This window comes from Coturnix japonica, chromosome 5, assembly GCF_001577835.2.
Source record: "Coturnix japonica isolate 7356 chromosome 5, Coturnix japonica 2.1, whole genome shotgun sequence".
NCBI lineage: Eukaryota > Metazoa > Chordata > Aves > Galliformes > Phasianidae > Coturnix > Coturnix japonica.
Window position 1 is genome coordinate 43,930,988 of NC_029520.1, and position 14,541 is coordinate 43,945,528.

The window sequence follows — 14,541 nt, forward strand, 5'->3', positions numbered from 1 at the left end:
CAAGATTTAGAGTGTAACTGGTTCTGAATCTAGGAATATATAGAATTGAGAATTTAAATACATTGTGACAGTACAACCACAATCAACATTTCTTTCTTGAAAATAGTTGTTTCAGCAAAAGAAGTCTTAAGAATTCACACAGAATTTGCAGTTTTTGCATAACATTTATTGCATAGTGCCAGAGAATAAATGGTGTCTGGAATAGTTGTTCTTGTAGCACTTCCCCAGTAGATAAATGTTGGTAATTAAGCATGTTATACAGCTTCTACTCCCCTTACCTGGGTAAATTCTTACTGAAAGTTCTAAGAAAGTTGTACTTGATATTTTAGTTACTTTTAGCATGTAGTTGCATAATATAGCTTAAATAATTTTGAAAGATAAGGGAGTGAACAGTGATTCTAGGTGGTTTGTCTGTAATGATCCCACCTGCTGAACAGCATATGGTTCAGGTTTTGTCAGGAAGCGAGCTAGCTTCCAGCAGAGTTGCCCCTGGACAGCCTGTAGAGCAGGTGTATAGTGAGGCTGTTATACTGGAACACATCTTTATCTAGCCCTTCTGTCTCTGTCTCTGTAACCACAAGGGAAGCGCCGTGTGACACACTGCAAAGGTAGGCTGCACTTCCAAAACCTCATAGCTCTCGAAGCAAAATGGTGCCAGCGTGATAAAAGCTCTATGTATAAACTGCATTTTTTTTTCTACTTGCATGTGTTTTGCAATGCTAAAACTTTTCTGGTTCTTTTGAGTAGAACAAAAATATTATACAATCTACTGAATTATAACCTGCAGGTTCACTGTAAAAATAGAAACGGGTTATAATTGAATCATGGATTTTTCAGGAGAATTTGAAATAGAAAAAAAAAAATATGTTGAGAGAGCTATATGGCAATGTGGATGTTCACTGTGTTTGAAATGGTGTTTTGCACTTCTGCTGAAATTCATATAGATTTGCCCCTTTGGCTGTTTTGCTGGTAGTCTAACACAACGATAGAAGCCTTGGTTTTTTCCCTTTGCTATTTCATACTGAGTAGAATTTAGAGTTATATATTTCTGAACGCTAAATAAGCAGATTTAGACCTACAACTAATTTCTCAGTGCTTTTTGCTCAATGTCATAACGTAGAGTTATATTTGTTAAACATGCCATATTGTTTTTTAAAGTTGCAGCTAAATTGCAGTGTAAATATGTACATTTTTGATGCATGTTTATGTCTGTGATATAATCACAGATCTGTCTTGCTTTTAGAGATAGCTTATTCCTAACAGTTTTTCCACTAATCAGCATCTTTCAGCTTTGCAACAAATGTACAATTTCATTTTAAAAATGTTTATTCTCAAGGTGAAGTCTTTTAAAGGGTTTCTACTTCTGTGTAGTCGTACAGTTTTATGTAATCAGTAGTGATCATCTTTGCTGATCTTACTAGCATTCACGTCTCCTAATTTCAATTCAGTGGTTATTAACTTTGAGAGTTATTTTCAACAACAGTTTTAAATTCTCAGCATTGCGGATGTGAAAGATACATTTGTTTAGAAGTTTTGCTACTGATATGTCTTTATAGTTTGTCTGTTTTTACTGCTATTTTTGCATACAGAACTGTGCTGTCTTAAAGATTTAGTTAAGAAAAATAGAAGGGGACTATGTAGATGATATACTTGTATTACTAACAAAAATCAATACACGTAGAATTAATAGTACCAGAACTTCCAAATAAATGTTTAGTTCTTTGCCTTGCCTAGTCATCCTAAATTCCTATTTACAGTTAGAGAGAGAGGCATACTAAAGACATACATACTTTGGCCTTGGATGCATGCTTTAAAGTGTGATTAATTCCTGTAAAAGTACCTGCTTCTTCCTATTTACTTTAGAAAGGAGCTTCGATTGACTAGGTCAGATGTGGGTAATTCCACCTTAGGTACCTAAATGCAAGTTTTGTGAGTCCCGTGTTTTTTAAAGTGAGAAAAGCAGCTTAGTGAATTAAACTATCATCCATTCACAGCCTTCGATAAGCACAGTCCAGACTTACCACTGCTGAAAATCTATTAAATTTCACTGCACCAGCATCACTAGCATCGGCTTGTGTTTGAAGCTCATTAAATAGATGCTGCATGCGCATACAAATAGTGCTGTAATGCTTTGCTATTTAATGCTCTACCCTCTTTATTTTCCCATACAGATCGATCAGAGTAGGTTTTTAATATCAATTCCAGTATTCTGGCACTTTTTAACAGGCTTCTTGAACTCCAGCCATCTGTCACTCTTGTTATTCTCTTGTTTTGGTGTTTTGTTTGTTTATTTTTAGTATTGTTGTTTTGTTCTCATTATATTTCGTTGTTTTCATTATGTCTGTGATTTCTATACGTTAGGGGATTTTAGAGCCCTAGCTGTAACTTTACTGTGATCTCTCCCAGATGAATGAGTCTAAAGGCAAAATACACATGTATGTAGGTAATACAACGTAACTATTATGTTTCTTTGTTCAACCTATAATTTTTATTCATTTAATCAGAATTTCTGATGTATGCATTTCCAATTAAAATAAAGCCTTAATTTTCTAATTAGAACATGGTAGTATACTTGTAATGATACCTAGCAATTCGTAGCATAATTTTAAGACTCCTAAATTGTTAATTTTTTTCTATTTACATGATTTTGTTACTTTTGCCCTTCCATTTCCTCTGTGCCCACGATTATTCTGTCTAGTAACTCTACAGATGTCACTGACTCCAAAACTGCTTGATTCGCATGAGAACAAGGCTGAATTCCTTGATCTGCCGATGGAGCAGCAAGAGCCAGCACGTTCTGAATGTGGACAAACTTCACCAGAAGTTCACAGGACGCCCACTTTGGCCTTGCCAGTTCCCAAAAGTCCTAGTCAGACCTTCATGGCATTTGCCAGATCTCCTAGTTTTATAAGCCCCATGAAGTCCCCAAGTCAGTACTTCCAGATCTGTTATTAATCCCTGCTTCTCCTCCCCCCAAAAATATTTCTTCTGAATTCAACAGATTATTTTTAGTATTTTCTTTTAGAAATGTTTACTTCTGTCAGCCAGTTCAGTTTTTGTAGCTTCTCTCCTCTGTGTCATTCTCCTTTCTATAATGTGCTGTCAATGTTGTCGTTCCTTCTCAATGTTTAGTGATTCTTAAAACGCATTTCTTTTTTTTGCATGTACATCAGCATGATTCCTCTTACTAACTGTTCGTGTTCCTTACTTCAAATGTATCTCTAACACTGTATCAAGTGTAAAGCATAACTTTACACTGATATGCAAAGAATGCGACTGAGTGTTGGAAAATACTTTAGATGCTGATGCTCCACTGTAAATATTGATTAAAAAATAAAATCACTTTTAAGTGGCATTTCTGTGTTAATTGTAATCTTTGATGTTTTCCCCTTTCAAACATTTAAAAAATGTAATATGTAACATTCTTTGTTACAAAAAAAACCCCAACATTTTAATTGTAGCCCTTTAATTGTTTCAGTTCTTCATGACTTTGTTTAATTCTAATTCTTTTCAAAATATTTAGAAGAAAAAGGGACTTACTTAAATATGTATCTGTGTAGTGAGCGTGATTTAGGGGAAAAGAAAGCTGCTTATCTTATACATTTGTGATTGCATGTCATTCTGTAATTGTTAACACACCAAACTGTTAAGTAGGAAGGGATTGAGGAGCACTGGAGTTCTCTGCTGACTTTTGTTGGTTTTTTTTTGGTGTAACTCTAACCATTTCTGACCTTTTGTAGAGGAAGGATATGTAAAAATGTTTCTTCGTGGACGTCCTGTTACCATGTACATGCCCAAAGAGCAAGTGGAATCTTACAATTTGGAAGCAAAAGTAGAACTACCAGCCAAGAGGCTTAAACTGGAATGGGTGTATCCTTTCTGTGTTGGAGAACTACTTGAAGTCAATAATTTCTTTATGACGTGTTTTAAATAAATTTTAGAGCTGAAGTATAGCAAATTTAAGATCTTCTTTAATGAGGTATGCTTCATTAGTGAAGTGCAAGGTGACAGTCCATTCAAATAGGTGCTCATTTCTCAAGGCCTGCTGTTCCGCACTCGGTGAATTACAGGGTGGCAGCTGAAGATTTTGCTTAAACATTGCCTGAAGGTTGAGTTTGAAGCATGCTAATTAGCTGAAGATTAAGCTAGGCATATTGTAAGAGTGTAGCGAACTGTGATTATTAATTATAGTACTCATAAAACAACCTAAGGTGGGTTTTTTTAACTAACTCACAGCAATAATTTATCATTTTGAACTGTGTTTTATAAAAAGTGCCATTGATTACAGCAACTTCCTGCAAGGACAACTTCAGTTTTTGAGTAAGACTAGAACTGAAAAGCATATTGCAATTGATATGTGCCACCATTTAGATTTCAGCTGTGTTCAAGCATCATAAATGTCAAATGACCAGAATTTTCTACAGATAACTAAAAGTGGACATGATTATGAAGTTCTATCTTGGAAAGAAACCCATAGCATTTCATCACGTAGAGAAATTGTCACATTTCAGTTTTATTACTAATAAGTCTATCCTTTGAAAATTGAAATTCGTGTATAAGTAATAGGTGATTTATGGTAAAATATAAACACAAACATCTGTTTGCAGTATCCACTACATTTAGAGAGATTAAGCCTTCATAAGGACCTCTATTTTAAGAAAAGACTTTTTTTGGTCCTGAGCACTGCCAATAGGATGTTGCTTTGTCTTCATGAAAAAGAAGAAAAGCTGCAAATATTCTTTTTCTGAGTTGTATAAATAGAACTCCATGTGGTTTCAGATTGCACACAGGATTTCCAAGAGTCCCATTGTATTCGCTAGAGATTAATGACAGATTTAGTAACCATTCTTGTTACTCCTAATGCAGCTGAGCTTTTGTGGGTTCTACCCCACTCTGCTGGAACTGCGTAGATAATACAGACAGAAATAACTGAGGGTCAATTAAAAAATCAAAAATATTTGGGCACCACAGCTTAATAAAATAGTTGATAATAGAGTGATAAATAATTTTTGCAGTATTCTGCCATTGTACATATATCACAAAACAACCAAATGATGTCTGTTTAGGTTTGCGCAGTCACCCTCCCCTTAAGGAAGGGGCAAAAGAATTATATAAGGAGTTATAAGATGCTTTCTGAAATAAACAAATCCCACAAAAACCAAAATCAGAATAGATTGCCATTAGCACTGTGTACAGGGAAGTTGATGCTAATATTACAGACCTAAAAATGATAATTAGAGTCATGATTTCAGTCTCATTAGTTTCTCATCTAAGCTTACTTAAATGACTATTTCCTAGATGGGCTATTATTTTTGTTTTCATTGTTTGGTTATTCATATGTCCTCCCAGCTGTGTATCTGTATATCCAAAATAATCCCATATTAATGTTTAGTATTAATAGGAAAGGTATTGATTAATGAAGTGCCCCAACTAACCCTAAGTGATTACTTAGGGTTTCACAAAAATGTTGTGCTGTTTTTTTCCAGGAGTTTTTCTTTGCAGTTAAATCAAATAATGCCATCCAAGCGTCAAAGTTATGTCAGTGACCAGGTGTCTACAGGGCTCAAAGAGGAATAGATTAGTGAGTAGAAATAATGCTCAATTTAGAGATTGTATGGAGCAAAGATAGATTCCTGCTCACGTTTTAAGATAATTGGAGGAGGACGCTAAAAAGGGGGAAAAAAAAACAACAACCCCACAACCAACCACTGATTCAGATTATACGATACAGTCAGATATGAAGAAATAGAAATGCTGAATGATAAAGCAAGGGAAGGCTGGAGCAGAGGTGGCAGTGCTAAGCAGGACATAGGCACTGGGTGCATCACAGAGAGAGGGCCATGATCTGCAGAGATCGTTTGAGAGCAGCTCATTTAGTAAGCGGGAGGTCTGAAACAAAGACTGCAGGCCAAGAGAAAAGGAAAGGTCAAGATAACATTCGCTGAAGTGCCAGTTCACCAAATCAAAGTTGACGGCAACAAATCTGAGTGTGGGAAATTGTGAGGAGATCAACCCCAGGAGTTTAAATCTTAGGAATAAAGACGGCTAGAAAGAAGCTGAATATTTGAATGCAGCATTGTTCCCAACAGGAAGAATGGTAAAGAAAGGAGATTTTCCCTCAAGCATGCAATCTTTTGCATGTAGCAGGCACAGAGATTTCTTCCTCGTGAAGTTCCAACTGAGTGATGCCCTGTGATCTAGAGAAGTAACTTATCTTTACAAACATATTAGGAATTGATAATAAATGCTTCATAACTTAAAAATATTTGTTGCTTTCATTTCTTCAGATTTAAATATCTCCAATTTAAAGGAACTTTGGCTGAAAAATGCTGATTTGGGAATTTAAAGTTGTATTTTTGAATGTTTTTTAATGTATTTTTAATGTTTGTGCATGCAGGGCTATTACATATATTAAAATAATAATAACACAAAGCAGCAGCCAGCTGTTATTTAAATGTTTGTTTTAGGGGTAAAATAACTGTAGTCCTTAAATACTGTATTCCTATGCTAATATGGATCTTTTAGTTTGGCTGTGTTGTCACTGTTTATGGAGGGGACACTGCACAAATATATTTATAGTATCAGGTAATGGGGGGTTTCAGCAATACCTTTCTATATATTCATCATAGCCAGATTCTCCATAATGACTGAATTAAAATGCTCTTCTGTTTTGCCAGGATTCTGCTAATATTGTTCCTCTCTTTTACCATAAAAAGGGAAAGCCAAAATAGTTGTAGTCCCTAATGACTCTTCATAAATATAAAAGTACATAATTTGACTGAATTCGCATTCAGTCTAAATGAGATTATTTTTGGGTTAATTCCAATTAGTTTATTGAATTAATTTTATATTACTGTTGATACGATGAGCATCAGAATCTGGGCTGCTGCCTTTTAAATGCGACAAAAATAAGTCAATGTATGATGTAACTATTCTATGGTTTGGTGGTTTTTTTTTTGTTTTTTTTTTAATCCATCTGGTTGGTAATGACCAGAATAATGAAATCAATCAACCTGAACAAAGGATAATGCAGTCCCTCCTAATGCAATGCAGGGACATGTACTGAATGGCTTACCAGTGTTTCGATCAAGTTCAAGTTTTTAATTTGTCAAGCTGCATGAATGGTAAATACACTTGGACAGCGTTAGAATTGCAATATTGCCTTAGTCTATTATTTTGAAAATTTTGGAGGATACTGAAGGAGTGCTATGACTATAAAATGCTGTCATTGTCTCTTCTACTCTGTTGCTTTTGGTGTGATATGTAGCTTTTCAGGCACTCAAGCAATGAAAATGCTTTGGCTCTCGCAACTGTTTTGGAGGTTTTGAACTGATAATGCTGTGCTCAAGTGAGGAGGTGCTGACTATCAGGAATTTTGTTTCATTTTTCCTTATTTTTAACATTCTTAATTCATAAATGATGTTATCACAGCTTGACAAACACTCTAGCTATGGATATCGGGGTCGGGACTGTCGCAGTAACCTGTATCTTCTTCCAACGGGTGAAACTGTATATTTCATCGCCTCTGTGGTTGTGTTATTCAATGTTGAAGAACAACTTCAGAGACATTACACTGGTCATAATGATGACGTGAAGTGGTGAGTTACACTTCAGATTTTTTTTTTTCCTCTCTTAAAACACTTGTTGTCAATGAATCTCTAAAATAAACCTGAGAATCAAATCTGACTGCATTGTGAGTGTGTTTCATAAAACTGAATTATTTATATAATCTAGTATTTTTATGAGGAGATTTTAACTTGGACTGTTTCATCTCATTTCTTCAAATTTCTCTAACTCTTCAGAAATTTTAAAGCTTTCTGCTTTATGAGGAAGAGGATTCAACTGAGAACAGTTCTCGGTTATAAAGTTGGACGGTTTATTGTCACTTATTCATTGCTCAGGGTATTTCATGTCTAGATCTGTATGCAGAGCCGCTGCAGTGAAAAAAGAATGAAGATGAAAGTTTGGATGAAAGTGGACTCTGCTCTGCCCTTTAGGCTGTACTTTAATACAGAAATGTGGACTTCTTTTTCTTAGAGACTTTAACATTGAGTATAGTGTTAACAATTCTAATTTTAGAAATCACATAATCTGGTTCTTAATTTCAGCATTACTATTTATCAGTTACTACAAGACATTTTTCTTTTTCCTTTTCCCTAACCTTTTGAAGAATCCCATAAGCTGCTGAATATCTGGTCAACACATTCTGATAAGCAGTTTGTCACATGTTTGAGTAAGTGTTTGTTCTGTATGACTGTCTTTAGAATGTGCTTACCTTACTGACCAGATCTCTACAACATATCATGAGATAACTTGAAGTCAAATAAGTGACTCAAGCAGCGAACTCTGTGTATTCGGCAAGCATTTAAATCTAGTTGAGATGAATCTCAGCATAAGGCTGGTGCTTGTTTGGTGTGTTCTTCGAGGCATTAGGGCTTAAACAGGTTACTTCATAAGATTTTTGAACAAAAAGCATGGAAATAATTTAGCCAGTTCTGGTTTTGAGCTCTTAAAATGTTGATATGTGTGAAATGTTTGTCTAACTAAATAAGACTATTCTCTGCAGACTCTAGTAAAAGTTTGATTTAATGTATAATAAATGGCTTTAAGTTTCTTGTCTGTTTTTCTTCTTTTTTTAGCCTGGCTGTCCATCCTGACAGGATCACTATAGCAACAGGTCAAGTTGCAGGTACATCCAAGGATGGAAAAGTGAGTAACCTCTTTATTGACATACCACTGTGTTTATTTCACAAGCTGAGAAGATACATGCTATATTCTATTCAGGTTGCATTTAAGCTGGTTTTAAATTATGGAGTTGAACACAATTAAAACTTAATCTAAGAGTGCCTCTTGCACAATATCAAATTTATTCCGTTCCATTATCAAGATTAGTCAGTGGTTTCTGGTTCCATTACTTATACAGAGCAAAGGAAATTTGGGAGTTGGTCTCCTAACAAGATGGGAAAAGGATGCAAGGGAAACATGAGAATGAAGACAGAAGTGGGGAAAAGGAGAGAAGCAGAGATTTAATTGTACATTATAGCACTTAATTCCTGACCACAACTACCAAGACAAAGTATAAAAAAGGGCATCAAGAAAAAAACCATTTTCTTATGATTTTCTGTACTGTGAAGCTCATTTGTATGCTAAGAATTTATTAAATTTATTTCTTGTACTTGCTTCTAAGACAAAATGAGAGAATGAATACAAACAGAAGTAGGGAAAGGATGAATAAAGCGTTTCTTGATGTGTTATGCAGCTGATTCATAGAACAGCAACTTTTCTAACAAGAAGAATTGTAAGAGAAGTTTAAAAAAGAAATTATATTTATAATGGGGATTTAAGTAATTGAGAAGAACATTACCCAGCTGCACATTATGATATTCAAATATAATATTCTTCTACTCACTGCCTTAGTTTCTGTTGTGCATTGGATAAATCTGGTATTTCTGTCTTTAAGCTTCATAGATGTTTATGTTTATGACTGTATTTGTGAAATAAAATCTAAAATGTTGATGCATGTGGATAATCCTATGTAAAAGACATTTCTATAACAGGTGCTCTTTTTTGAGGGGTGGGAATAATTTTACCATCTACTTACCGAGACTGGTTGTTGCTCTTTCCTCCTTCCTCTGATGTTGCAATAAAAGTTATTTTATTTGAAAGGACGTGGGGAAAAGAAAATGCAGAATTAAATATTTTTCTGTAAAAGGAGGGAAAAAAAAGATTTCCTGTTAAATTGTTAGCTATTTTTAAGATAAAACTTATTCAGCATGTGCTTCCAGCGGTTGCCCTCTAGTGGCTTTGAGATGCATTTTCTTCTTGTCCTTCTGCATGCATCGGGGCTCCCTTTGTGTTGATGATCTTTAAGGTCCTTCCCATCCTAAGCCATTCTGTGGTATGGACCACAATTATTTTGTTTGTTGCAGTATAAACTGATGATTCTGGACCTGCCAGTAGGTCCTGTGTTGCAATGCTATGAACAATTTTCCCCTTATAGATGCTGAATATTTTTCATTAACTTCTGTGATTTAGCAAAGATGGATGAGATTTGGCACCCTGTACACTCTGGATGGTCAATCCCAGATACTGGCTCTGGGCATAGTAATGAGCAAGTGATTTATAATGTACGTGGTCAGATTTAGTGAAGTTCCAGTAGCTTTTGTAACTTAACTTGTGTTAAAATGCTTTTTGGATGTGCTCACATTTTATTTTTAATCCTGTTGTTTTTGTCCAAAATTGTTTCAACAGTTATGTCTGTGTCTATTTTTACAGCAATTACCACCACACGTACGTGTTTGGGATTCTGTAACTCTGAACACACTGCATGTCATTGGAATGGGTTTCTTTGACCGAGCTGTCACTTGCATTGCTTTTTCTAAATCTGTGAGTAAAATAATAGTCATATTGAGAATGCTTGCCTAATGTGTCTACAAAGCCTTGCAAATTTAGCTTCCTTAAGAAAACCAATGTCTAAACTTCCTTTAATTTCTTTTCTTAAGTTGCTTCTTTAGAAGGAAGAAAGCTTACAGTCTAGTTGTTTCCAGCAATTTCTGCCATTATTAAAGTTAGCCGTATTTCAACAGTCCCTGAGGTCTACCTTGTGCATACCCCTAACATGGAATTAATTTCTTCAGGGACAGACATTTGTAGAAGTACTTCTTTTTCTGTAATTATCTCATTGAGATTCTCCCTCTGTTAAATAAAATTAAGTTACTTTTTTAGTGGATTTTTTTTTCCTCATTCCAGAAAGACTAACAAAAGACCTTTATAATGGCCTGTATCTCAGATTATTGTAAACTTAAAAGAGGGTGTACCATGGGAGAGGCAAAATCTTTCACTTGAAAGCAGCAAAGGCATATGGTAAAGGGCTTTAAAGAGTTGGGATCCTGTGGTTTGCCTCATGGCAACATGCTTTAAATTCTAGTTCTTCAAGATAGAAATATATGATGTAGGTGGCACCTGTAAGTCCTGTATGAGAACATGACCTTGTGAAGTCACACAGAAATTTAGAAAAGTGTATATATTGTGCAATTGCCTTGATGGCAATTTTTAAACAAGAGAGGATTAAACGCAGGGGGGTTGGAACTACATGATCCTTGAGGTCCCTTCCAACCCGGGTCATTCTGTGATTCTGTGATGTATCCCACAAACAAAATGTACCTCAGTGAAAGTTTCCACAAGTACATGAAACTTACTGGTGACACTATTTTATGGGAAGTGTGTAGTAAACTGGGAGAGCTAATTAGCTATGATGGAGAAAGAATGCAGATCAAGATCAGCTTTGGAGGATAACGTTTGCTTCATAGCAGAGTATTGCTATTGGCAGACGTCACAAGAAAGTGAATGTTTAATGTGTTTATGCTGTGATTTTACAGTCATAGCTAAGCTTGTTTCAAGCATCACTTCCCATTTTATAGCAGTGTTGCTTTTCTCATTTCAGACAGCCCTGTCTTCAGGCTGCTAATTCCTGTCTGTCTCCTTTTAGTTTGTGTTGGCACAATTATTTTTGTAGCTGTGTCTGAGATATGTACACGGGACCTAATCCATCACAAAAACAACCAAGCAAACTTTTATATAACAAAATGAAACAGTTTGTTTCATTGGTTTTTTTCTTTCTTTTTCCTCCAAAACTGACCTGTTCCCTAGACAGGCTTGCTCTATGATAGTCCAAACTTTTGTGCTGGCAGCAATAAGTGGCTGTGCTATGGGTGGCAGATACAAGACTGTCAGAATTGCTGCCAAAGGAATGCTTGTGTAACCTTAGGCTTGTTCTGTTCAGCAAGCTCAGGTGCAGTCAAAGCCAAGGTGGTTAATACCAGCAACTATGTAATAAATATTCATGCCTTATGGCTTTCTGTCCCACACAAATATTACTTATTTGTTCTACCACAGACAAAAAACTAGGAATTAACCCCTCAAGATAAGAAAAAATAGTCTAAATACTGCCTTTCTGTATAGCTGCCACATGGAGAAAGATGGCAGTGGTTATACAGCTGTTGCTAGTGAGACCTGTGATGTCGTAATCTCCCCCCAGCTCACGTGTAGTGTCAGTTGGATCTTCATCAAGTCATCAAGAAAACTGGGTGTGGAGAAGATCTGGCTAATCTGGTGCATGAAGAACAGCTAAACAAATTAGGGTCATTAAGATTAGAAAAGCTGACAGAAGATACAACTGTGAAAAAGATGTCTATCAGAAATGAGTCATTTATTTTCTTGTTTGTTCCCTAATTTTTATCCATTATTCCTATATAATGAGTAAAATTGTTCCCTGTATCCACAGCAGATCTGACAAGTAATTGACCAAGAAACAAAATCAGTATAATCATCAGGAAAAGCCTTCTTAAAGGTGCAGATGTTGATGCGTAGTTTGCCTTGGGAAGATCTGTCACTGAATATTTAAAAAGAGACACCTATCTCATTCCTCACAAAGTCTGATTTTTCAGCAATTTGCAAGCGTTCCGCTTCTAGATTCCTTTTAACTTTATTTTTCAAACATTCAGTGAATAATTACATTTCAGGAAGTTCTCTAGGATAATTAGAACTGCAACAAGCTGGTAAATGAATCGTTTTCATCTACATTTATTTGTTTTGAATGCTTTCCTATATATTTCTAATGTTTATTGGTCACTAAGTTAATGTTTTCCGTGTTTTGCATCAGAATGGGGGAAGCAGCCTTTGCTCGGTGGATGACTCAAATGACCACGTGCTTTCTGTGTGGGACTGGCAGAAGGAAGAAAAGCTGGCGGATGTGAAGGTGTTGCTATAAGATATTTTGTATTGCATTCTTCCACGTAGATCAGAATACTTTCTTTTGTCATGAAATGTCTTTTATAAAGAACATATTGTGCCTTTTTAGCACTTTCCATTTTATAAAATCAAACTACACGAGGGAAGGGAATGTTTGATTTTTGCTGTTGAGTACCCTAATACCTCTTTATGAAATAAAATAGAATTGCTGTGTTCAATCTTGAGTTTAGTAAAAAGTCCTGTGCCTAAATGGGAGGACAAGATGCTGAAAGGAAAAATCTTTATGAAATTTAGTTTATCTGACATATTTTGAAGGATAACCTTGGATACTGACTTAAAAACGCAAAATCTTTTGGCTGTTTTTCTTCATAATATTCTATTAAAACATCTTAATCTACTCTGACAAATAAGCAGCTTAAATTTTTTTCTTGTGTCAGGAGTTGATCAATTTATCCAAGTAGAGAATAATTTCATCTTGTTTTGTTATCTTTGAATTTTAAATTTTGATACGCTGTTTTTCTTTTTCCTTTCAAGTGCTCTAATGAGGCTGTATTTGCTGCAGATTTTCACCCCACTGATACAAATATAATAGTTACTTGTGGAAAATCACATCTTTATTTTTGGACACTAGAAGGGAATTCCCTTATTAAAAAGCAAGGATTATTTGAGGTAAAATATTTATTTAATTTTATGTTTCTACTAATAGTACAATCATATAGAAGTAAGGGTTAATAAGCTATGAGGAAATCAAAACAGCACTATCATGATTCAACTTTGAAGCATTATAGAACTTTAGATTACATTTGTGTTATCACCAATTAAAAGTCTTTGAAGTGCAATGTAAAAGCAGCTTGAGCTTCTTTTCAGGGCTGATAAGTGCTGAAATAATTTCTTTGCCCACTGGATGTTTGCATTGTCACTACAGTGAAATTCAGTAATGCAGTTACCATTCTGTTCCTTGCATTCCTTGTCATTTATTCTTTATAGTACCTATAAAATAAAATAGCACCTGCAAAGTAAGAATACTTTAAAACTCCTTACACTTACCTCAAGTTAAAAGAAAAATAGATTATTTTTTTTAAGTTATTTTGTTAGAGGAAAGACAATCTCCCCCTTAGTGCAGTTAGGAATTATGTGAATATCTTTCCCTTTACGTCTGTTCTGCTCAGATACACAAACATACGTAATACAAATCCAGATTGAGCTGGATGCTATTTGGTAACTATCATTTTCATTTCAAGGTCTTGATAAGAATTTGTTCTTAAACACAGACTAAGCTTCACAGCAGTGAAACATGCACAAAGGAGCAATGTTTGCAGTGACTGCAGATAACAACAGTAGGGCCAAGTTAACTGCCTGTAGAGTCATTCGTCACTGTTTAGCTATGTCAGTTTTTGTACTTTATATTAATAAGGGGTGAGATACCTCAATGACATACTTAAATTTGGTTAATTTTTATTCTTAACTTCAAAACTACTTTTACAGATTTTGGCCTCTGTCATGGTTCCATTACTGCAAATGTAAAACTGGTGATCGTGATTGTATTTTGAGGGAGAAAGCAGACCCTGCAAAACTAGAAGTCAACAAACATTGTGAATAATGTCCTGAAGCATTACTAGTTACTACTGTAAAATTTCTGTCCTCTGAGTTTGGGATGTGGAAGTTGTTGGGCAAATTCTGTTTGTATCTGAACATTCCAGGTCTTGTTTCAGGCCATCTCACTCAATCCATTCATAACTTGTATCTGAACGGTGCAATTTTAGGACTCCATCTTCAAGTGATGTCTTTGCA

At 35.2% G+C, this 14,541-nt stretch overlaps 1 protein-coding gene across 8 annotated transcripts in view; it reads left to right on the forward strand.

Moving 5' to 3' along the window:
- The window catches only part of EML1 (EMAP like 1), a 112,599-nt gene that overhangs the window by 82,742 nt on the left and 15,316 nt on the right, over positions 1–14,541 (forward strand). For 5 of the 8 annotated variants that reach the window (XM_015865509.2, XM_015865507.1, XM_015865511.1 and 2 more), the window contains 7 exons: positions 582–608; positions 3,741–3,870; positions 7,449–7,598; positions 8,640–8,709; positions 10,276–10,386; positions 12,662–12,757; positions 13,285–13,419. In XM_015865509.2, the coding sequence (XP_015720995.1) occupies positions 582–608; positions 3,741–3,870; positions 7,449–7,598; positions 8,640–8,709; positions 10,276–10,386; positions 12,662–12,757; positions 13,285–13,419 (719 nt within the window). The remainder of the gene's footprint in view (positions 1–581; positions 609–3,740; positions 3,871–7,448; positions 7,599–8,639; positions 8,710–10,275; positions 10,387–12,661; positions 12,758–13,284; positions 13,420–14,541) is intronic. The other 3 variants (XM_015865508.1, XM_015865516.2, XM_015865515.2) reach the window with 1 other exon arrangement.